At 37.9% G+C, this 24,769-nt stretch overlaps 1 protein-coding gene across 50 annotated transcripts in view; it reads left to right on the top strand.

The window, feature by feature from the left end:
• Positions 1 to 24,769, top strand: part of DYM (dymeclin) — a 411,382-nt gene that overhangs the window by 63,773 nt on the left and 322,840 nt on the right. For 39 of the 50 annotated variants that reach the window (XM_001151222.8, XM_009433974.5, XM_024350839.3 and 36 more), the window contains 3 exons: positions 4,941 to 4,993; positions 16,834 to 16,927; positions 17,891 to 18,024. In XM_001151222.8, coding sequence (XP_001151222.1) covers positions 4,941 to 4,993; positions 16,834 to 16,927; positions 17,891 to 18,024 — 281 coding nt within the window. The remainder of the gene's footprint in view (positions 1 to 4,940; positions 4,994 to 16,833; positions 16,928 to 17,890; positions 18,025 to 24,769) is intronic. The other 11 variants (XM_054672260.2, XM_054672255.2, XM_054672258.2 and 8 more) reach the window with 1 other exon arrangement.

Genomic DNA, 24,769 nt, shown 5'->3' with positions numbered 1-24,769 from the left:
GTGCAGATATCTCTTTGACATACTGATTTTGTTTTCTTTGGATATAGAGGTTGAGTATCCCTAATCCAAAAATCTGAAATCCAGAATGCTCCAAAATCCAAAACTTTTTGAGCACTGACGTGATGCTTAGAGGATAATGCTCACTGTACTATTTTGGATTTTGGATTTTTGGATTAGGGATGCTCAGCTATAATGCAAATATTTCAAAATCGGAAAAAAAAATCTGAAATCAGAAATGCTTCTGGTCTCAAGCATTTTGGGTGAGGGATGCTCAATGTTTATACCCAACAGTCGGATTATTGGATTATATGGTAGTTCTATTTTTAATTTGTTGAAAAACCTCCCTACTGTTGTCCTTAATGGCTGTACTAATTTACTTTCCTAATGTCTTGGTCTGTTTTGTGTTGCTATAAAGAAATACCTGAAGCTGGGTAATTTATAAAGAAAAGAGGTTTATTTGGCTCACACTTCTGCAGGCTGGTACCAGCATCTGCATCTGATGAGGGCCTCAGGCTGCTTCCACTCATGGCAGAAGGTGAAGGGGAGCTGCTGTGTACAGAGAACATATGATGAGAAAGGGAGCAATGGGGCGGGGAGGTGCCAGGCTCTTTTTCACAACCAGTACTAATGGGAACTAATAGAGTGAGAAGTTACCCACTTCTGAGGGAGGGTATCAGTCTGTTCATAAGGGATCTGCCCCCATGACCCAGACACTTCCCATTAGGCCCCACCTCTAACATTGGGGATCAGATTTCAATATGAGGTTTGTAGGGATCAAACATCCAAATTATAGCACCTACTAACATTGTATGAGAGTTTCCCTTTCTCTGCATCCTTGCCAACATTTGTAATTTTTTGTCTTTTTAATAATAGCCATTCTAACTGGGTGATGTGATATCTCATTGTGGTTTTGATTTGCTTTTCCCTGGTGATTAGTGGTGAGGTATATTTTTCATATACCTGTTGCCATTTGTATGTCTTCTTTTTTTTTTTTTCAGACAGAGTTTTGCTCTTGTTGCCTAGGCTGGAGTGTAATGGCACAATCTTGGCTCACCGCAACCTCTGCCTCCCAGTTTCAAGCGATTCTCCTGCCTCAGCCTCCTGAGTAGCTGTAATTACAGGCATGAGCCACCACACCCGGCTAATTTTGTATTTTTAGTAGAGATGGGGTTTCTCCATGTTGGTCAGGCTGGTCTTGAACTCCCGACCTCAGGTGATCCTCCTGCCTCAGCCTCCCAAAGTGCTGGGATTATAGGCATGAGCCACTGCGCCCGGCCTTGTGTTTCTTCTTTTGAGAGGTGTCTATTTAGGTATTTTGTTCATTTTTAAATTGGATTTTTTTTTTTTTTTTTTTTTGCCATTGAGTTCCTTATGTATCCTGGATGAGTCCCTTGTCAGATGCATAGTTTGTGAATATTTTCTCCTTTTCTGTGGATTGTCTCTTCACTTTGTTCTTTCCTTTGCTGTGCAGAAGCTTTTTAGTTTGATATAATCCTATTTGTCTATTTTTGCTTGTGTTCTCTGTGCTTTTGAGGTCTTATCCAACAAGTCCTTGCCCAGACCAATGTGCTGAAGCATTTTACTTAAGTGTCTTCTAGTAGTTTCATAGTTTCAGGTAGTACATTTAAGTCTGTATTTTAAGTTGATTTTTGTAAGTGATTAGAGATAGGGGTCTAGTTTCATTTTTCTGCATGTGAATATTCAGTTTACACAGTACCATTTGTTGAAGAGATTGTTCTTTCCCCAATGTGTGTTCTTGATGCCTTTGTCAAAAATCACGTGTGGATTTATTTCTGGGTTCTTTATTCTGTTGAACTATCTGGAAAAGAAATAAGGTAATGCATTTACAGTAGCTATTAAAAAAACCTAGCAATAAATTTAACTGAGGAGGTAAAGATCTCTGCAATGAAAACTATAAGATATTGATGAAAAAAATTGAAGAAGACATAAATAAATGCAAAGAATATCCCTTGTTACGTATCGGAAGAATAAATATTGTTAAAATGTCTATGCTATCTCAAGTGATCTACAGATTCAATGCAATCCCTATCAAAATACCAGTGATATTTTTCACAGAAATAGAAAAAAAATTCTAAAATTTCTATGGCAACACAGAAGACCCAGAATAGCCAAAGCAATCTTGAGCAAAAAGAGCAAATCTGGAGACATTACGTTACCTGATTTCAAAATATACTACAAAGCAATAGTAACCAACACAGCATGGTACTGGTATAAAAAAAACCAGACAAATGAAACAGAATCTATCATTTGTTGAGGACTTACTTTGTGCCAGGCACTGTTCTAAGTGCTTTATCGATATCATATAATTAATTTAATCATAATAACCTTATGAAGGTACTGTTACTATTTCTGTTTTATATATGAGGAAATTAAGACATAAAGATTTAACAAACCAGCCCAAGCTCAACTATCTAGTAAGTAGTTGAACTGGAGTTGAAATGCACTTAAAAAAATTGTGGTGAAATATACACAATGTAAAATAATCATTTTAACCATTTTAAAGTATATAGTTCTGTGGCATTAAGTATATTCACATTATCATGCAATCATTAACACCATCCATCTCTAAAACTTTTTAATCTTGGCAAACTGAAACTCTATACTGACTAAACACTAGTTCCCTATTCTCCCATCCCCAGCCCCTGGCAACCACCTTTTTACTTTTTCTCTTTGAGTTTAACTCCTCTAGGAGCCTCATATAAGAGGAATCATACAATATTTATCTTTTTGTGGCTGGCTTATTTCACTTAGCATAATGTCTTCAAGGTTCATTCATGTTGTAGCATATATTGAAATTCCCTATTTTATTTTTATTTATTTATTTTTATTATTATTTTCTTTTGAGATGGAGTTTCTCTCTTGTTGCTTAGGCTGGAGTGCAATGGTGCCATCTCAGCTCACCGCAATCTCTGCCTCCTGCATTCAAGTGATTCTCCTGCCTCAGCCTCCCAAGTAGCTGAAATTATAGGCATGCGCCACCACGCCCGGCTAATTTTGTATTTTTAGTAGAGATGGGGTTTCTCCATGTTGGTCAGGCTGGTCTTGAACTCCCGACTTCAGGTGATCTGCCCGCCTTGGCCTCCCAAAGTGCTGAGATTACAGGCATGACCCACCGCGCCTGGCAAAATTCCCTATTTCTTAAGACTAAATAATAATCCATTGTGTGTATGTACATTTCATTTATCCATCTATCTGTTGGTACACATGTGGGTTACTTCTACCTCTTGGCTACTGTTAATGGAGCTGCCATGGACACGAGTGTACAACTATCTCTTCAAGACCCTGCTTTCACTTCTTTTGGGTATCTACCCAGAAGTAGAACTGCTGGGTCATATGGTAATTTTATGTTTAATTTTTTGAGGAACTGCCATATTTTTGCCATAGTGGCTGCATCATTTTACATACCATCAGTGAACAAGGGTCCTAATTTCTCTGCATCCTTGCTAACACTTGTTACTTTCTTTTTTCCTTCCTTCCTTCCTTCCCTCCCTTCTTTCCTCCTCCTCCTCCCCTCCTCCCCTCCTCCTCCTCCTCCTTCTTCTTCCTCTTCTTCTTCTTCTTCTTTTTTTTTTTTTTGAGATGGAGTCTGACTCTGTCTCCCAGGTTGGAGTGCAGTGGCACGATCTTGGCTCACTGTAACCTCTGCCTCCTGGGTTCAAGCAATTCTCCTGCTGCATCCTCCCAAGTAGCTGGGATCACAGGCGTGTACCACCATGCCTGGCTAATTTTTGTATTTTTAGTAGAGATGGGTTTCACCATATTGGCCAGGCTGGTCTTGAACTCCTGACCTCAAGTTATCTGCCCTCCTCAGCCTCCCAAAGTGCTGGGATTACAGGTGTGAGCCCACCTCGCCTGGCCTCTTTTTTTTTTTTTTTTTTTTTTTAAATAAAAGCCATCCCAGTGGGTGTGGAGTAGTATCTCGCTCTGGTTTTAGTGTTTCACTAATGACTAGTGATGTTGAGCATGTTTTCATGTACTTATTGGCCATTTCTATATCCTCTTTGGAAAATGGCTATTTAAGTTGTTGGTCCATTTTAAAATTGGGTTGTTTGGTTTTTGTTGTTGTTGAGTTGTAGGAGTTTTAAAAGTATATTCTGGATATCAATCTCTTATCAGATATGTGATTTACAAGTACTGTTTTCCATTCTGTGGGTTGACTTTTCACTCTGTAGATAGTATCCTTTGATGCACAGAAGTTTTTAATTTTGGTAAAGTCCAGCATGTCTGTTTTTTTCTGTTGATACCTGTGCTTTTTGGTGTCACATCCAAGAAATTGTTGTCAAATGCAATCTCAAGAAACATATTTTCTTCTAAGCTTTATTTCTGTCTCTGTCTATCTGTGCCTCTTTTCTCTGTGTCAGCTTGAGTCTGTCTCTGTATCTGTTTCTGTATGTTTGTATCTTTGTATCTTTTTTCTATATATTTATAAACCACCAAAACATATATATATCGTCTCTCTTTTCTTGCTTTATTTCTTCCTTTTCCTTTTTTTCTAGAACTTTTTGAAAGTATTGTAGCAATCATGACACTCCATGTATTTCCTAAAAATAATAGCATATTTCTAAACTATAATTAGTACTGCCTTTAGAATTGGGCACACAGGGCCCTTGCCTTGAGCTCTCTACTTTGGAGTGCCTTTCTTGAATTTTTCTAAGTCTCCCTGCTGCCTTAATGCCTGAAAGGCAGGGTGCCCCAAGCTCTTCTCTTTAGGAGTCTCATATTTAGAAATACAGTAAATTTCCTAATTATATTGAAAATTGAAGCCTAACTTTTTTTTTTGCTGATCTTATTGTTCACTACTGTGTACCATATTTTTCTTCTAAATTATTTTTCTTATCTTTATATATTTCTTTAACTGATTAGCATGTACATATTTAGTATTATAGTCATTAATTACCTTTATTCTTCTGTCTCTCCAGTAGTGAGTTGAAACTCTTGGAGGAAGCAACCATTTCAGTCTGCAGGTCGTTAGGTAAGTGGGAAAAATGTGTGTGGGGTGTTGTTTTCAAATTTTGTTTTAGATTTTGATAGTATAATATGAACTGAATTAATGAAGTAATTATTCTTCTTTGATAGCAATAGTAATAATTTTTTCTATTCGTGGCATTCACAGATGCTGCTAGAAGGTACCCTTCAGTCAATAGCAATATGACACATGCTTGGCTATATCTGCAGTAGTGGTAATGGACTCTGCTAAGCCATAGACACTCTTTCGGCTTGTTCTTTTTGTGAATTTTGAAATACTGAAAATAATGTGATTTACCAAGTGCTGTTATTGACTATGTTCACCAGAACAATATTAAAATCTATTAAGAATGTATATTAGGAAGTTTCTATAACAACTTGATATTATGGCAAAGAGCATGGAATCCAGAATCATTTTATGATTTTAATTTCAGCTGTGCTACCTATTAGCTGAGCCTTAATTTCCTCATATAAATTGAGGATAAGGACAACTATTTACAGGATTCTTATAAGGAAAAATTAGGTAATATGAAATATTCAGTACAATGTGTGTCATGTAGTCATTGCAAACCATTTATGTCAGCAAATGTTACCTTTTTCAGGTCTTGTTTCTCAAATGCTTAACTTTCAAGTTCATAGCAATTGGAAGGAAATTGTATATATTTTTAAAATGCAGGCAGTTATACTTAGATTGCATTGGTGCTTTGAAAAGTAAGACAATGTGTCTGTGAAATACCTAGGGTACAGGAATGTAATAAGTGAGAACAATATTCTGTTTTAAAATCAGGCTGTCTAGGCCGGACACGGTGGCTCACGCCTATAATCCCAGCATTTTGGGAGGCTGATGTGGGTGGATCACGAAGTCAGGAGTTCAAGACCAGCTTGGCCAAGATGGTGAAACCCCGTCACTACTAAAAATCCAAAAATTAGCAAGGCATGGTGGTGGGCGCCTGTAATCCCAGCTACGTGGGAGGCTGAGGCAGAGAATTGCTTGAACCCGGGAGGCAGAGGTTGCAGTGAGCCGAGATCGCGCCACTGCACTCCAGCCTGGGTGACAGAGCGAGACTCTGTCTCAAAAAACATTAAAAAAAAAAAATCGAGCTGTATGGATAACTCCCATATAAACTATTTTGCTAAAAACAGTTTTTGATGATTTATTTTTTTTTTAAAGAGATAGAGTCTTGCTTTGCTGCCCAGGCTGGAGTGCACTGGTGCCATTGTGGCTCACTGCAGCCTTGATCTCCTGGGCTTCAGTGATCCTTCCACCTCAGCCTCCTCAGAAGCTGGGGCTATAGGTGCATGGCACCACACCTGCATAATGATTTTATTTTATTTTTGTATAGATGGGGGTCTCCTGTGTTGCCGAGGCTAGTCTCAGGCTCCTGGCCGCAAGCCTTCCTCCTCCTACCTTGGACCCCCAAAGTGTTGGGATATTACAGGCGTGAGCCACCGTGCCTGGGCCCAAATATTTTTGTTTTTAAAAACAAACTATGTTGATAATGAAAAGGTGTTATTGTAGTAGTTGTCTTGCCTTACAACCATAGCTTAGGGAATTTTTTGCTAAATAGAGCTGGCTTTCAAAAGCCATGTCGCAATTCAGTGCTGAAAATTAAGGAGTTTTATGTAACAATATTAGTGTAGTTACTGTGATAATGGCTTTTAAGGTGACTTTGGGTTTTTAAAAAAATTAAAAAATTAAAAGATGAAAAAACAAAAATATAACAAAGCAATGAGAAAACAAAGAAAAAAATTACATTAAGAAAACTGAAAGTAGCTGGGAGTGGTGGCTCATGCCTGTAATACTGGTAACTTTAGGAGGCTGAGGCAGGAGGGTTGCTTGAGGTCAGAGTTCAAGACCAGCTTGGGCAACATAATAGGACCCCATCTCTTACAAAATCTACATCTTACCCATCTACATGCAAAAAAATTGAAAAAACTTAACCAGGCATGGTGGCATGTGCCTGTAGTCTCAGCTGCTTGTGAGATTGAGGTAGGAGGATTGATCGAGCCCAGGAATTTGAGGCTGCAGGGAGCCATGATGGCGCCACTGGACTCCAGTCTGGACAATACAGCAAGACTCCAAATCTAGGGGCGAAAAAAAGCAAGTAATATTTACTCATTATACATAATGTGGAAAGCATACTAAAATGTAAATGAGGTAGTAATTGCTCATAATTTGAAAACCCTGACATAGGCATTGTTGATATTTTTGTATTTTTTCTTCTACTACTTATTCAATGGATATAAATTTATATGTATATCATCCACCACACACACACACACACACAGACACACACACACATTTTAATCTGTGTTTTTCACTTGACATTGTATCAGGAATGTGTTACGTGTTTAAAAATACTTTTGGGAACAGCAAAACAAGATATACATTTATTGCCCCAAATTCCAGTAATGTGATGGTATGGCTAAAATAAAAATCATCTCATATTAAACAGTACATATGTAATCACTGCTAATCTTTTGTGACAATTTCATATAAATGGTATTATTTATATTTTGTTTACACTCAGCAGCATGTCAGGAACCTCTTCACATCAATAAGTATAAGTGCATATCAACTTTAAGGGCTACATGAGTGTACTTAGTTTCCTTTTTGAAAAAAAAATTTTTTTAAGTGCTGGTCTACTGGCAACAATTTTCCTTCTCTTTTTTCTTTTTTTTTTTTTTGTCTGAAAATGTTCTATTTTTTTTCTTGGCTTTTGAAGCATATGTTTTGCTGGATATAGAATTTTAGATAGACGTTAATTTATTTTCCGTACTTTAAAGGTGTCATTTCGTTATTTTCTAGCTTTTCTTGTTTTTGTTGTGAAGAAAGCAGTCAACCTTATTGTTGCTTCTTTGAAAATAATGGAATTTTTAACTTCGGCTGCTTTTAAGTTTTTCTTTTTATCTTTTGATTTTCAGTAGCCTTAGAGTGATGTGCTGAGGAGAGGTTTTCTTTGTTTTTTTGTCGCCTGAGGTTTGTAGAGATTCTTAAATCTGTGAGTTGGTGTCTTTTATCAGTATTGGAAAATTCTTAGCCATTATGTGTTTATATATAAAATTTTTGTTCTATTCTGTCTCTCCTCTCCTCCTGGGACGCTTGTTACACTTCTGTTCAATGTTTTGTTTCCATTGTGTCCCATATACTTGTTAGGCCTTTTTTCTTTTGTAGTTTACATTCTTTTTCTCTCTGACCTTCAATGAGATATTTTCTGTTAATTCATCTTTAGTTTCTAATGTTTTCCTTTTTTTTATTTTTATTTTTATTTTGAGACAGGGTCTCACTCTGTTTCCCAGCTAGAGTGCAGTGGCACTATCACTGCTCACTGCAACCTCAGCTTCCTGGGCTCAAGAGGTCCTACCACTTCAGCCTCCTGAGTAGCTGGGATTACAGGCATATGTCACCATGCCTGGATAATTTTTAAGTTTTCTGTAGAGGTGGGATCTTGCCATGTTATGTTGAACTTCTGGGCTCAAGTGATCCTCCCACCTTGGCCCCCACAAAGTGCTGGGATTACAAGTGTGAGCTACTGTGCCTGGTACTAATCTTTCCTTTTGATATGTCCCATTTGCTGTTAAAACTATCTACTGAGATTTTTAAAACGAGCTTTTAATTTTAGAATAGCTGTAGATTTATGGAACTGTTTCAAAGCTAGTATAGAGCATTCTTGTATACTCTTCAGCTATTTCCCCTATTTTATTATCTTATTTTAGTATGGTACATTTATTTCAACTAAGGAATCAACATTGGTACAGGTATACCCCAGAGATACTGTGGGTCAGTTCCAGATCACTGAGATAAAGCCAGTATTGCAATAAAGTGAGTTGCATGAATTTTTTGGTTTCCCCATGCTTATAAATGTTATGTTTACATTATACTATGGTCTATCAAATATGCAATAACGTGTTAAATGTATGTATCTTAATTTTATAACTGTGTTGCAAAAAAATGCTAACACATCATCTGAGACTTTAATGAGTCATAATCTTCTTGCTGGTGACAACATGACATCAAAGATCACTGATTCGACCAGGCACAGTGGCTCACTCTTGTAATCCCAGCACTTTGGGAGGCTGAAGTGGGTGTATCACCTGAGGAGTTCAAGACCAGCCTGGCCAACACAGTGAAACCCTATCTCTACAAAAATACAAAAATTAACTGGGCATGATGGCAGTTGCCTGTAATCTCAGCTACTCGGGAGGCTGAGGTGGGAGAATCGCTTGAACCCGGAAGGCAGAGGTTGCGGTGAGCCGAGATCACAACATTGCACTCCAGCCTGGGCGACAGAGTGAGACTCCGTCACAAAAAACAAACAAACAAGAGATCACTGATTAGAGATCACTATAACAGATATAACAATAAAATGCTTGAAATATTGCAAGAATTGGCTGGGCATGGTGGCCTGTAATCCCAGCACTTTGGGAGGCCAAGGCGGGAGGATTCTTGAGTCCAGGAGCAACATAGCAAGACCCTGTCTCTACAAAAAACTAAAAGAAAATTAGCCAGACATGGTGACTCCTGAGTAGCTACTCAGGAGGCTGAGATGGGAAGATCTCTTGAGCCTGGGAGGTTGAGGCTGCAGTGAGCTGTGATCACACTACGACATTCAGCCTAGGTGACAGAGTGAGACTCTGTTTCAAAAAAAAAAAAAAAGTAAATAAATACGAAGAAATTTTGCAAGAACTACCAAAACGTGATGCAGAGACATGAAGTGAGCACGTATTGTTGGAAAAATGGTGCTGATAGACTTGCTCACTGCAAGGTTGCCACAAACCTTCAATTTGTAAAAAATGCCATGTCTTTGAAGCACAATAAAGCAAAGCACAGTAAAATGAGGTTATGTTAATTTTATTGACTAAACTACACCCTTCACTCAGACTTTCACTAGCTTTCTCCTAATCTGCCTTCACTGTTCCAGGATCCCACCTAGGGTGCCACATGACATCTAGTCGTCATGTATTTCTCTGGTCTGCAACACTTTCTCAGATTTCCCACATTTTTTATGCCTTTTGATGATTTTGGGGAGTATTAGTAGGGTATTTTCCAAAACGTTCCTCAATTTGAGTTGTCTGATGGCTTTCTCATGCTTAGACTGGGGTTATAGGTTTGTGGAAGGAAGACCATGGAGGTGAAGTGCTGTTCTCAACACACCGTATCAAGGGGACATGCTATTAATATGACTTATCACTGATAGTGTTGATGTTGATCACTTGGCTGAGGTACTATTTATCAAGTTTCTTCAGTGTAAAGTTGTTTCTTTCTCTCCTGATCCCTTCATTTTCAAAGGATAGTTTTTCTAGATATAGAATTCTTGGTTAACATTTTTTTTCTCTTTCAGCACTTTGAACATATTATTCTACTGCCTTCTGGTCTCTATTTTTTTCAGATAAATCTGACGTTAATTGTATTATTGTTCCTCTGAAAATCATGAGAAATTTTTTCCTGCTGCTTGTAAGGTGCTCTCTTTGCCTTTTAAAAGAGTTTTTTGGCCAGGCATGGTGACTCACACCTGTAATTCCAGCTCTTTGGGAGGCCACGGCAGGAAGATTGCTTGAGGCCGAGAGTTAGATGCCAGCCTGGGCAACATAGCAAGACCCTGTCTCTACAAAATAAGAAGAAAAATAAAAATTAACCTGGCATGGTGGCATGCATCTCTTAGATGTGTAGATTAATGTTTTTCAACAATTTTGGGAAATTCATTGCCTTTTTTTTTTTCTTTTTTTAAGGAATAGGGTCTCACACTCTTATCCAGTCTTGTCTTGAACTCCTGACCCCAAGCATGCCTCCCACCTCAGCCTCCCAAAGCACTGGCCATTATTTTTGTTAGGCTTTTTGTGTTTAGCTTTATTACTTTTTTCCTGAATGTACACATAAGGTTTTCTGGATCAGATTTCTTTTTTTTTTTGAGACAGAGTTTTGCTCTTGTTGCCCAGGCTGGAGTGCAATGGTGTGATCTCCACTCACTGCAACCTCCACCTCCTGGGTTCAAGTGATTCTCCTCCCTCAGCCTCCCAAGTAGCTGGGATTACAGGCATGCACCACCACACCCAGCTAATTTTGTATTTTTAGTAGAGTTGGAGTTTCACCATGTCAGTGAGACTGGTCTCAGAACTCCTGACCTCAGGTGATCCACCCGCCTTGGCCTTCCAAGTGCTGGGATTACAGGCTTGAGCCACTGTGCCCAGCCCAGATTTCTTATTAAATACTTCACAGTAAATAAGACGTCCATTGGTCCTTCTTTGTCCTAGTTCTTAACCCACTAGGATGATGTGGTGAGAGCCAGGTCAGTTGTTTTTTATGATAGTCAGACTCCCTGTAGGTGAGGGATGAGGAAAAACGTTTGCCAGCTTTACAAAGGGTAAAAAAGCAGCTGTACCGTCCTCTCCTGCAAGAGTGTGCTCTTTAGCCCTTTGGCATATAAATACAATCTTTTCAGGAGCCGGGTATCCTCACTTCTTGTTTTGGCATTTTAACCTATGGATATCTCCAAGTTCTGTGGCCTCATTTGTCTTTTTTTTTTTTTTTTTTTTGCTTTTTGTTCATGAGACTTTTTCCTTTAACCCTTGGTGATAAATATTTCTCATTATGCTTTTTCTCTTTATGGTTTTTCCTATAATTTGATGAGGCGTTTTGATTGGTGTACGAAGATCTTTTTCAGTTCAGAAGTTTTTTTTTTTTTCTTTTTTTCATTATAGCTCTGATTTTGTGTTTTAGTTTCTTCTCCCTACCTCTTGATCACCTGTAGTGTTCAGGTTGGATCTCTGTTCTTTACTTTCTGTTATCTTTTTGTCTCTGTTCTTTTCTCATATTTCTTCCTTTGTATGATTGATTTCAATGTTTTCTACACTGCCACTTCTCCTCTTTTACTATTGTAGTGTATGTTTTAGCTGTTATTGCATTTTTAGTTTATTTCTTAATCATTTCTAGTCGTTTGTAGGTCTTTTAATGTCAGGCTGCTCTCTTTTTTTTTTTTTTTTTTTTTTTGAGATGGAGTGTTGCTGTGTCCCCCAGGCTGGAGTGCAGTGGCGCAATCTTGCTCACTGCAACCTTCACTTCCTGGGTTCAAGCCATTGTCCCACCTCAGCCTCCCAAATAGTTGGGATTACAAGCATGCGCCACCATGCCTGGCTGATTTTTGTACTTTTAGTAGAGATGGGGTTTCACCATATTGGCCAGGCTGGTCTTGAACTTCTGACCTCAAGTGATCTTCCTGCCTTGGCCTCCCAAAGTGCTGGGATTACAGGTGTGACTCACTGCACCCAGCCTTTTTTTTTTTTTGGAGACATGGTCTCACTCTGTCGCTCATGCTGGAGTGCAGTGGTGTGATCATGGCTCACTGCAGCTTCAACCTCCTGGGCTCAAGCAATCCTCCTGCCTGGGCTCCTGGGTAGCTGGGACCATAGGCATGCGCAACCACACCTGGCTAATTTTTGTATTTTGTGTAGAGATGGGGTTTTGTGATGTTGCCTAGGCTGTCTTGAACTCCTGGCCACAAGCAATCCTCTCACCTTGGCCTCTGAAAGTGCTGGGATTACAGGCGTGTGCTACTGTGCCTGGCTTGCTCTCTTTTCATTACATGCATTTCCCCCAGTGGATTTCTGTTCTTTTTTAAAAAATAGGTGATTAATTTTCCTGTTGTCTACTGTTGATTGCTGTGTATTAAAATTCTTTTGGCAATTTTGATTTAGCTTTTCTTCTGAGGTTTCAGCGTAACTCATTTCTTATCCTCTGGTTGCTGTTGTTGTTATTTTCTCCTTTTCATTAAACTAACACATATTTATGGAGCACCTACTATATTACAGGCATTATCCTATAAGCTTGGGCTGTGACTGCAAAAAACACTGACCCGGGTCTCTGACCTCATGGAGCTGTCTATTTCACTGAGGAACCAGAGAATAAATAAATATATCTGGTTTATACAATGTTGGCTGTTCAGAAAAATAAAGCAGAGTAAGGGGATGGGGTGTAACCCATGAAGCTGCATTGTTTGCTCCCAGAGAGGCTGTGTTTATTTCCTCTGTTGCTTATGTAGATCCTATAGATGCTTGTTGAATCTGCTGTTATTTTAGTTTGAGAGCAAGTTGATATAGTTTCCCAACCTAATTTATAGAGCCCAAGAAGGTTTTATTTGTCCAAGTTTCTTAGTTTAAATGGGACCTTCATTATCCTCACTTCTTGGCTTTGGGGTATGAGGGAATTTGGAAGTTCCCAGATTGAACATCTGTATCAGTGTCTTTCTACCTCTCCCTCCACCGTATGCTGCTGTGTTGTCCAGGCCGAATATGTATCTCTAAATAAGGATTCTTAAAAAAAAATACCACTATCTTATTAAAAAAACAACTTTTAATATCACAAAATATTCAGTGTTCAAATTTGTAATTGTCTCATTTTGTTTGAATTGGGGGCCAAATAAGTTCACACATTATTTTTGGTTATGTCTTTACATTTCTTTTCAAAGCAAGTTTCCCTTTTCACCTGTCTTTTTCTTCTTTTCCCTCTCTCAGTGTATTTATTGAAGAAAATGGGTGGTGGAGTTTCCCACAACGTAGATTTTGTTCATTGTATCCCTGCGTGGGGTCATCTTGTCCTCTCTCCTCTGTATTTTCTCTACATTGGTTGTTGGATTTTAGAGCTCATGAGTCTTTCGGTGAGATCTTAGAAAAGTTTGTTTCAGGGTCTAGAAGCAAATTTAATCTCTCATCTCAAACAGAAATCCTGTCTACAATACCCTTATCTGAATGTTACCCAAACTTTGCTTGAATTCTTGTAGGGATGGGGGCATTCCCTTCTTTACACAAACATCACTAGTTAACAGACTGCTACAAGTTCAAGCTCTAGCATCAGGTAAGTTAGCTCTTTATTAAGCACTCTTGTTATCTTAATTTTACAGATGAGGAAACTGAGGCAGGGGCCAGTTAGGTAAGTTGCCAAGTGTTCTACAGCTGGTCAGTGGTGGAACTGAGATTTGAACTTTGTCAGAGTCTATAATCTAGTCCCATTACACTTTTCTGCTTTCCTGTCGGACCTCCTGTGTTGTTACTCTGGCTCCCGAAGCTCATTCAGCTTCAACATAGCATTTTATTTGCACCAATTAACTGTGATCATGTAAAATTTCTTTTCTTCTACCATTGAGATATTTTGGAATCTTGAATCTACCATGGAGTATTGTTTAAAATCATTGAGTGTATTTAATTTTATTAACTTATTGCCCTAATCTTCATCTTATCCAAAAGAGTATCATGGAAACTTTTTAACTGTCTTGGTAGGTAAGCTCCATGAAGACAGGGAGTTCTCTTTACAAGTATCTCCTTAGTATCTGAAACAGTGTGGGCACATATGAGTAGCTCAATAAATACATGCTGATTGAATGAATCAGTGAAGAAGGTACACGGCGCTTTAATTACATCAATCAAGTAGTCTGGTTACTCTTTCCAAAAACACAAGATGTTTTGTTTTGTTTTTTTAAATAGCTAATCATTTATACATTCAACAATTAGAAGGCCATTCAGTAATAAAGGGGGCTGTTGAATGAACAAAGATTTCAAAGTTGGGATTCTGAGTGGTGATTGTAGTCATGTTACTCTCAGCTTAGTTTGTTTCAGCATTTTGTTTGGATTTACAATAGCTAGATAATATTAAGTCCCACAGAGATGCGTTTGCAAACCTTAACTATTCTTTTTTTTTTTTCTTAAAAAGTTTATCCTGAGGTCTCTGGGTATTCTTTCATTAACCCTAAAGCTTTAAAGAGGAATAGGACATTTTTGTTTCAAAGTGAAACTCTTAACATTATCTACTGTCTGATCACATATCTATTCTTGATTGTGAAGGCTGGATAAAAACTCCGCTGATTGACAACAAATGTTGCACCTTGCTACTCACAGTGGGATTCTCCAGCCAGCAGCAGCAGTAGTGGATGTCACCGGGGAATGGTAGAGATGCAGAATCTCAGTGCACATTTCACACATGTGCAGTCCATTTGCATTTAAATAAGAATGACTTGTGATTTAAATGCACATTAAACTTTGAGAAGTACTGTCAGCTTCAGTTAGGAGTATGGTGGACCTGGGATTCTGAACTTCCACCAAGCTCTCAGATAATGCTGTTGTGGCCGGTCCATGAGCCACGCTTGGAATAGCAAAGTGCTTGACATTTTATCACAGTTAGAAAGTTAGGCAGTTACTTGAATAGACTCTTAAGTCATGACAAAAATATATATGCAGCAGGGAGTGAGCTTGGCAGTTAATAAGCACAATGCAGGTATGCTGTAATGCTGTACTTATTCCCATGTATAATATTTTAAAATATATATGTATGGGCCTGAATTTTAAAAAAATATTCTGGAAAACTTCATTTTTTTCAAATCTTGACACATTTCAGTAAGTTCAAATATACCAGCTTGGGCAACGTAGGGCAAAACCATCTCTACAAAAAATACAATTAGCTGGGCATGGTGGTGCATGCCTGTAGCACTAACTACTTGGGAGGCTGAGGCAGAAGGATCACTTGAACCCAGGAGCTCAAGGTTGCAGAGAGCTATGATTGCACCACTGCTGTCCAGCCTGGGTGGTAGACCGAGACCCTGTTTCTACGTTAAAAAAAAAAGAAGTTCAAATATATGCGAAATTCCCAGATCTGCATAAGAATGAACTTTCCTGGCAGCCTAAGTCAGTGTGTTTGAGTGTTTGCATTTCCAGTTTTCAAACTAGGTTAAAAATACTTCAGAAGAGAAACAATTATCCAGGACTCTGGAATCTCACATTTTGAAAACCATTGGTCAAGGAAAAAGACTGTGTTTGCTACTAACATATTGTTGACTTTAAGCTCAGCGCTTAGCCTTTCTGAGCCTGTCTCTTCATCAGTCAAATGGAAGGTTCTACAAAATAGTCTCTCCCTTCTGATGAATTCTTAGCTTCTGTGACTTGCTGTGCAGCCCAATAGAGCTTTATAGTTTCCTTAAGTCCAATTTCTTGATTATAGAGGTTGCTTCAACCTAGCAGTTTAAAGTCAAAGATTTGAGCCAGTTGATAAGGATGTTTCCTTGAGCAAGTAACAACCTCCAGGTGAGGATCGGTGAAATGGAAGTGATACTAGTGCTTTTCCTGGAGGGTTGGTGTGAGGATTAAATGAGTTAATGCATGTAAAGCACCTACTCTATGTTGTTCAGCATATGTTAGCTGTTGTTTCTTTTACAGATGAGAAAACTGAGGTTGGAGAAGTACAGTGATTTGTCTGAGATTCAGTGTTCAGTTAATTATAGACCTGGATCTAGAAACTAAATCTTCTGATTCCTGATACAGTTGCTGAAATGCCCATTGTTTAAAGTTAAAAAAAAATTCTTTAAAGTTTTGTCTGGTCAAATAGCTCCCCTTCTAGCCACACTGCTTTGTTGATATGTTTTCTTAATTTTTCATTCAAATGATTTGTAATCTGAAGAGTGTTTTAGATTTAATAAACTTTTATAGTTTATTATATTCTATATACTGGAGACATAGGTGATCAATTTTTGAGTTTTTAAAAATCTCCTTTCTAGAGAAAGATTTAGTGTGTAAGTTGAATGTGTCTATTAACTATTTTTTCCTTTATGATTTTGGATTCTGAGATAAGATGGCTACTTGTACTGTTTCTATCATTTTCATTTTGCAAATCAGTTTTTGATGTTCAGAATTAAGACCAAGAGCAGCAGTTTCTCTCATTGCTTAGTTCTCTAATTAGGTATGAAATTAACAGTAAAGTTGGTCACTGAGCAATTTTAATATGACATTTGGTTTTATAAATGTTACGATAAGCTCACTTTGATTTTAGTTCTTAAATTTAACTTTTTAAAACCTTTTCTTCTCTTGCAGTTGAAAACAATCCTCGAACAGGAAATCTTGGTGCACTAATTAAGGTCTTCCTTTCTAGAACCAAAGAACTAAAACTTTCAGCAGAATGTCAGAAGTAAGCTGGCTAATTAAACCATGTTTGCTTTATATTTAACAATGTGAATTTTAGTTTTCATTTATTGATGGAAATGGACTGTGGTCTTTTGAAAATCTCTGTGAAGGAATTATTCTCATTATTAAGGAAAAAAGGTAGAGAGGTTTTAGGTTAGTGTTTAAGTCACTGGGGTGAGATTATAGGTTTGGGAATCTGATTTCAGCTTTTTAGACAATCTTTACATTGTATTCTTTAAGAAGGTGAATAATGATGTAATTATCATTAAGAAGGTAATTCCCCTCCCCCCATTATCACTGCTGCTGCTATCTAGTTTAAATGATGACTTAGTCTGAGTTTTATTTCATTCTACATCTGTTGCAGTTATTTCTGTTATATTCTTTACATCAATGGAAGGTTAACTTTTTATGCACTGAAGCATTTTTCAAAACCATGTTTGGATGTCAGTCTCTAAAAAGATTAAAATATTTTGCATTGTCTTGCTTATAAACAAATTACATTGAATCCAATAAAGTTTTTCTTGGGAGTTCATGGTCATTAATACAAATAAAAAGTATTTTACTGTGCTGCTGGCAATGCCTCATTGAAAATTTTGGTTACATATTTGCATATATTCTTTTTATGTTACCACAATTTTTTAAATTTTTTGGTAGCTTTCTTCTCTTTTAATCGCATGTACGTGGTATACCTATTAAGAACAAAGAACAGTCATTCCTACAGTCATCAGTAAAGATTTTTATTAAGTAGATTCACTATGTAAAATACATGGAATGAACTATGAAGTAAAACATAATATCACTGGTACAATGAAATAAATCATGAGCCATTAAAAGATATGGACATTATCCTAATATTACCAATAGGATAGACAAAATGGTTGTCAAATCAGGAAGAAATCATGAACTAGAAATAAACTATGGTGCTTATGTTTAAATATTGATTCTTGTATGATTTTGGTCTTTCTAGCCACATCTTCATTTGGCAGACACACAATGCTTTGTTTATTATTTGCTGTTTGCTGAAAGTGTTCATCTGTCAGATGTCAGAGGAGGAATTACAACTTCATTTTACTTATGAAGAAAAATCTCCTGGCAATTACAGTAAGTATTGTTTTTAAAGATGTTCTGGATATAGTATGTGTAACATTTAAGGATAGAATTTCAGGAATAAAAGTATGATTTTGAAAATTCCAGTTATCCTTATAATTTTCATTTTAAAATGAACTTATACTGTCATTTTTTCTTTTTCTGTATTAATTTAAATGAGTCAAGACTCAAGCGTTTTTTGTTTTTGTTTTTCGTTTTAAATAAGAAAGCTGGTGGGGTTGAAGCTTTCATTTATTTTGACTTTCATGCATGTGGATGAAGAAGAAAGTAATATAAAAAATAAAACTCACACAAATATGTATTTCTTTCAGAAAACAGAGGTGTCAGTTTTAAATATCATTGCCAAGTCAATATATTATTAAGGGAGCCAACTAGTCAGATTTTGTGGTAAAGGTTACTTTCATAGCGTGCAGCAATAGCTTCTGGGTCTGAGTGTCTTTGGGACTACGACACTTTATCAGAAGTAACATTTTCAAGGACAGTTTTATGATGCCAAAGTGTGTCATCTTTTTCTGAAGATACAGGGAAAGATTACCCTTCACACAATCTTTCCTTTCTGAGGGCAAGGCAGTGTTGCCCCATAGTTTTCCGAGTTCTGTTTTCAAAATAGATCTCTGCCCTCATCAGGCTGACAGCGTCACCTGTGTGATTCAAGGTCATATGTTAACATCTCTTGTGGGAACAGGTATTGGGAGAGAACTTTGAGATGTGTATACTTTTAATGGAGGTCTGTGTGCTATGTGGATTTCATGCATATATATAATAACACTTTCATATACCTAGGAGTAATTTTTCACTGTGGTTTCAACTGTGTTGCTAAATACCTGTTTTTAAATGTCAAAGCCAAATATTGACAAAGGGAAACAAACGTATAAAAGAGTTACTGTTCATCCAGGTCAACATCACAATGTACTGATTTTTCAGTATATCCATGTCTATGGGGAATATTTCTTAAATTCTATTATAGAATTTTTATTTATATTTTTATTTTTATTTTTTTTGGGATGGAGTCTCGCTCTGTTGCCCAGGCTGGAATGCAGTGGTGCGATCTTGGCTCACTGCAGCCTCTGCCTCCTGAGTTCAAGCAATTCTCCTGTCTCAGCCTCCTGAGTAGCTGGGACTACAGGTGCATTCCACCAAGCCCAGCTAATTTTTGTATTTTTAGTAGAGATGGGGTTTCAGCATGTTGGCCAGGCTGATCTTGAACTCCTGACCTCAAGTGATCCACCCACCTTGGCCTTCCAAAGTGCTGGGATTACAGGCCTGAGCCACCGTGCCCGGCCTAGAATTTTTAAAAACAATATTATGGGGAAGTAGAAAAGATTCTGTGGAAAGTTAACCTTTTGTGCATTCAAGCATTTCTCAAAACTATTTTTAGATGGCAAAAATCTTATGGAAATTCTGGTTATATCATTTAAATGTATTAAGGTATTATGTTACATTTTGAGCAAATGAAATGACATGGTACAAGAAAACAATAGTTTACAATACTTTCAACTCAAGTAGCAGAGTGACCATGTGTATTTATCTCTTCTCCCTCTGAGACCCCATTACCTGATGGTAGAGCAATTTTCTACACATACTGTTGAGCAACTTAGGACAGTCATTTCATCCTTCTTTAGGCTCCTTATGGCCTCTTTTAAGATCAGGAAACGGTTTTGGAGAAATAGAATATGAATTTCTGTTTTACTGCAATCTTTTTCTTCATTCTTATCCTCAGTGTATTTCCAAATTAGAAAAGGACATTCTTCTTGACTCACACTTTGAAAATATGATTTTACCATCTTCTAACATTTTAACAGCTTTTCTGTGACTGGCCACCTTGATAGCCATTTGGCAGGTTCATGTCCAAGGAGTCTATCGCCTTTCATTTCTGTAAGGTCCGAATCTCACTAAGTTCTGCAGGTTTTGAGAAAACTGAAAGGTGGCAAACATCACAGGGCAGGAAACTACTGCCTCATAGCAATGCTGTGTGCAAGGCATGCAGAACATTTAGCAGGCAAGAGCTCTTCATTTTCTTTGGTCAGAAGTTTGTAGACTAAATGGAATTTGCTGCAGTTTACATATGCCCTGTCCCCAAATAGGCAGATAGATGAGCAAACTCTAGTTTGTGCTTGAGCAAGGTATCAGCAATCTTTTGTTTTCTGTTTATGTGGAAACATTTTTGTTTTCCTCTACTGATACTGGACAAATATGGTTGAGTGTATTTAAATTCAAGTTTCATCCTTGAGAGCATACTGAATTAAAAATATCACAATTAAGTTTGTTTTGTAAGTGTTCTAAAGTTTCTTTCCAACAGATGACATAGTTGGCTGGTTGCAGGGAAGGGAAATCATATGTTCTACTTTTCTTTGAAAGTTATTGTATTAGGGTTCTCTGGAGGGACAGGACTAATAGCATAGATGTATATATGAAGGGGAGTTTATTAAGGAGTAGTGACTCACATGATCACAACGTGAAGTGCCACAATAGGCCCTGTGCAAGCTGAGGAGCAAGGAAGCCAGTTTGAGTCCCAAAACCTCAAAAGTAGGGCTGACAGTGCAGCCTTCAGTCTGTGTCTGAAGGCCCAAGAGTCCCTGGCAAACCACTGGTGTAAGTCCAAGGGTCCAAAAACAGAAGAATCTGGAGTCCAGTGTTTGAGGGCAAGAAGCATCCAGCATGGGAGAAAGATGAAGGCCGGGAGACTCAGCAAGTCTGTTCCTTCCATGTTCTTCTGCCTGCTTTATTCTATTTGTCCTGGCAGCTGATTAGATGGTGCCCACCCAGATTGAGGGTGGGTATGCCTCTCCCAGTCCACTGACTCAAACGTTGATCTCCTTTGGCAACACCCTCACAGACACATCCAGGAACAGTACTTTGCATCCTTCAATCCGATCAAGTTGACACTCGATATTAACCATCACAGTATCTCAGGTATTATTCTACATTTCATAGTTAAAATGTGGATAACTTTATTATTCTTGAATAAAGCAAGCATATCAATTTTAGTAGTTTTATTTGCTGTCATCTTTTATTTTCCCTTCTGTCCCAGAAGACCATTTCATGGAAGGTCACTTATTGTTTTGTCCAGTTTCGAGTTAGTATGAATTACTACCTCATTAACTTTGGGGGATGGGGGGAAGGGGATAGGTGCTGAAATTCTCTTTGATGCTGTTAAAAAAATGTTAAATTTCAGATACTGTACCAAGTTATAATTTATTAAGAATAGTTTCCTATAAAGGGTGAATAAAATGACAATGAATATGTGTGTGTGTATATATACATATATATATGTGTATATATGTTTATATATATATATTTTTTTCTTCTAAAGCCCAAGGCAGGTATAGATGTGTGTGTGTGTGTGTGTGTGTGTGTGTGTGTGTGTATCTTTTCCCCTTTCCCACTTTGTAACTGTGAGAGCCCCAGGTGTTTAGGGGCTGCCCCATGAGTATTTCCCTTGGATAAAAATGTTTACCTTGTCTTCTCAGGGGAAACAACTCTCCAGTTTCACTGTAGATCAGCCATTCCTTTCTTGGATTCTGTGCTTTCTACTCTGAAGTAATTCCTGTTGAACTTTTGAGATTCTGCTCTAAAAAAGATAGGCAGCCAATTTTTTTTTTTTTTGAGACAGTTTCACTTTTGTTGCCCAGGTTGGAGTGCAATGGAACGATCTCGGCTCACTGCAACCTCTGCCTCCTGGGTTCAGGTGATTCTCCTACCTCAGCCTCCCAAGTATCTGGGATTAGAGGCATGTGCCACCATGCCTGGTTACTTTTGTATTTTTAGTAGAGACAGGGGTTTCACCATGTTGGTCAGGCTGGTCTTGAACTCCTGACCTCATGTGATCTGCCCACCTCGGCCTCCCAAAGTGCTGGGATTACAGGTGTGAGCCACTGGGCCTGGCCTAGGCAGCCAAATTTTGTTGAAGCTACCTTTCATTAAGTTACCTTGGAAAAGGGAGCTGAGGCACAGGAAGCAAACTGAACCATCCTAATATTTTTAGAGATTGAGCATTTGTCATTTCACCAAAATTTATTTCAATAATAAAAGTCCCTTTGACTCCACATTTGATTAGTGGTACTGGAAAAACAGGTACTGCTTCCTCTTCCCCCTAAACTTTCACAGGCAAAATACATTTTCTGTCTCTTTCTCAGTCACTAAGTAGGAAAGGAACATAAGACCTTCTAAGTTGTTTCTGAATATAGCTAGATTTTTTGCTGGTCTTGATCTTCTTTTGGGATTGACCATTATGTTCTCTGACTACCATATAACTGTATGTTATAGTATAGACTTAATCAAGGATTTTGAGGAAGTTAACTAAGTTGGTGTGTGAGAGATACTGCAGAATTTTGGTATTTTGAATGTTATATACTTTATTTTTTTCTAGGAGGGAATATTTGTGAGAATTATGTAGAATCTAATTAATTTAATGTAACTATTCCCAAACCACTCCATCATCTTTCACAGTTATTGTTTATCATTTAGCATGATTTTCAGAGCTTGTGCTTTATACATTGAGTTTGAGTTTCAAGAGATGGATATGTTTAATTTACTATTTTGATCATTAGCCTTCTATATTTGTTAAATATATACTGATGTCTGAAGTTAGAGCTTTTAATTAGAATTGTGTCTTGCGTGTGTTAGTTTTGTTAATGCTGGCCTTCATGTTTGTGATGCCAGTAGTACCAAAAACATAGTTCTGCTTGGTAAGTTGCAAACCTTCCCATGAAGTGCTAGCAGCAAGAATGGAGTGAATGTTTATCCTCACAGGGCCCAAGAGCATAGCCCACTCAATACCTGCAAACCCAGCACTTTGTTTTGTATTATGTCCTACAAAATATGCATATTTTTACTTTATTTAACATGATATTGTCAGAGGCATGGGAACCAGAACAACTCCATCTTGAATAGGAGCTGGGTAAATTAAGTTGAAACCTACCAGGCTATATTCCCAGACAGTTAAGACATTCTAAGTCACAGAATGAGATAGGAAGTTGGCACAAAATACCAGTCATGAAGACCTTGCTGATAAAACAGGTTGCAGTGAAGGAGCCAGCCAAAACCCACCAAAACCAAAATGGCCACGAGAGTGACCTCTGGTCATCCTCACTGCTACACTCCCACCAGCGCCATGACAGTTTACAAATGCCATGGCAATCTTAAGAAGTTACCCTATATGGTCTAAAAAGGGGAGGCATGAATAATCTACCCCTTGTTTAGCATATAGTCAAGAAATAACCATAAAAATGGGCAACTGGCAGCCCTGGGGACTGCTCTGTCTCTGGAGTAGCCGTTCTTTCATTCCTATACTTTCTTAATAAACTTGCTTTCACTTTGCACTGCGGACTAGTCCTGAATTCTTTCTTGCACGAGATCCAAGAACCCTGTCTTGGGGTCTGGATTGGGACCCCTTTCCTGTAACATATTTCTCTGTCCTGTAACAATATCATTTTTATTGTAATATAAAATTATTTTTCATTATATACCATTAAGTGAATTGATGCATTTTAGAGATATACTGTATTTATTTTGGGGTCCAAATCTCAGAGTATCCCTGCACCCCCCACTCTTGTCCAAGCTTGAGAAGCAAGGTTTTTTGTTGTGCATCCTAGGTAACCTAATGTAAGGGTAGTGGGAGAATGACACTTTTTCAACCATAGGCCACTTTATCAAGATGGTTATCTCACTGAAAGAGCCATCTCTGTGGTAATCTCTCAGTGATTCTGTCCGCATACTGACAGACCTTTTCTTTCTTTTTTTTAAATTTGAACCTATCATTGTGAATATATGCTTCCTTTATACAGAGTTGACAGTTCAGGATTTTATACATGGTTTTTTCTTTTTTGAGGCAGAGTCTTGCCCTGTCACCCGGGCTGGAGTGCGGTGGTGCAATCTCGGCTCACTGCAGCCTCCACCTCCCAGGTTCAACCAATTCTCCTGTATCAGCCTCCTGAGTAGCTGGGATTACAGGTGCCTGCCACCATGCCTGGCTAATTTTTGTATTTTTTTACTAGAGACGGAGTTTTGCCATGTTGGCCAGGCTGGTCACGAACTCCTGACCTCAGGTGATCTGCCTGCCTCGGCCTCCCAAAGTGCTGGGATTACAGGCATGTGCCACCTCACCCAGCCCTATACATGTTCTTTAGTGTTTATAATTGAGCCTACTCTTGGTCCACCAGCTTAAGTCCAATGAATATCTTTTAAGACTAAAAACTTTCTGTTTTTGGCATATGTAATTATTTTTACCTTAGTCTTCCATGTTGTTAGTTTGAGATTTCTACTGTAGCCCTTTTTATATTTTCTACCAATTTCTTTTTACAGTTGATAAAAGAGCAATAAAATTAAATGATTACAGAGATACTGTTGAAAGGGGGAAAAATGGAGCATCACCATGCAGTAGCTGAAGACATCCATTTATCAGCTGATATATGATATCTGATTTAGGTATATGAAAGATTGGGGTCGATAATATACAGTGGTACAGATTGTTTGAAGGTCGAATTTACAAAAGTAGAGGGCCATCTGCAAACAATTGAGCAAAGTCAACTGAGGCATCTTAGGTATGTTGGCTTATTCCACATACAGCATTTTTTTCTTTATTCCAATCCATTGTAATACTGCTGTGATCATATGGATATTGCTGGCATTTTCAGTGAAGCAGTCTTTATGAGAGTAATGTGACTGTCAGTAAGCTCTTAGTTTGTAATCTAAATTTGTGAGGATTTTGTATTTGAACATTTTCCCATAGGCTATGTAT

Source organism: Pan troglodytes, chromosome 17 (genome assembly GCF_028858775.2).
Source record: "Pan troglodytes isolate AG18354 chromosome 17, NHGRI_mPanTro3-v2.0_pri, whole genome shotgun sequence".
Taxonomy (NCBI): Eukaryota; Metazoa; Chordata; class Mammalia; order Primates; family Hominidae; genus Pan; species Pan troglodytes.
This window is presented reverse-complemented; position numbering and strand designations above follow the sequence as displayed.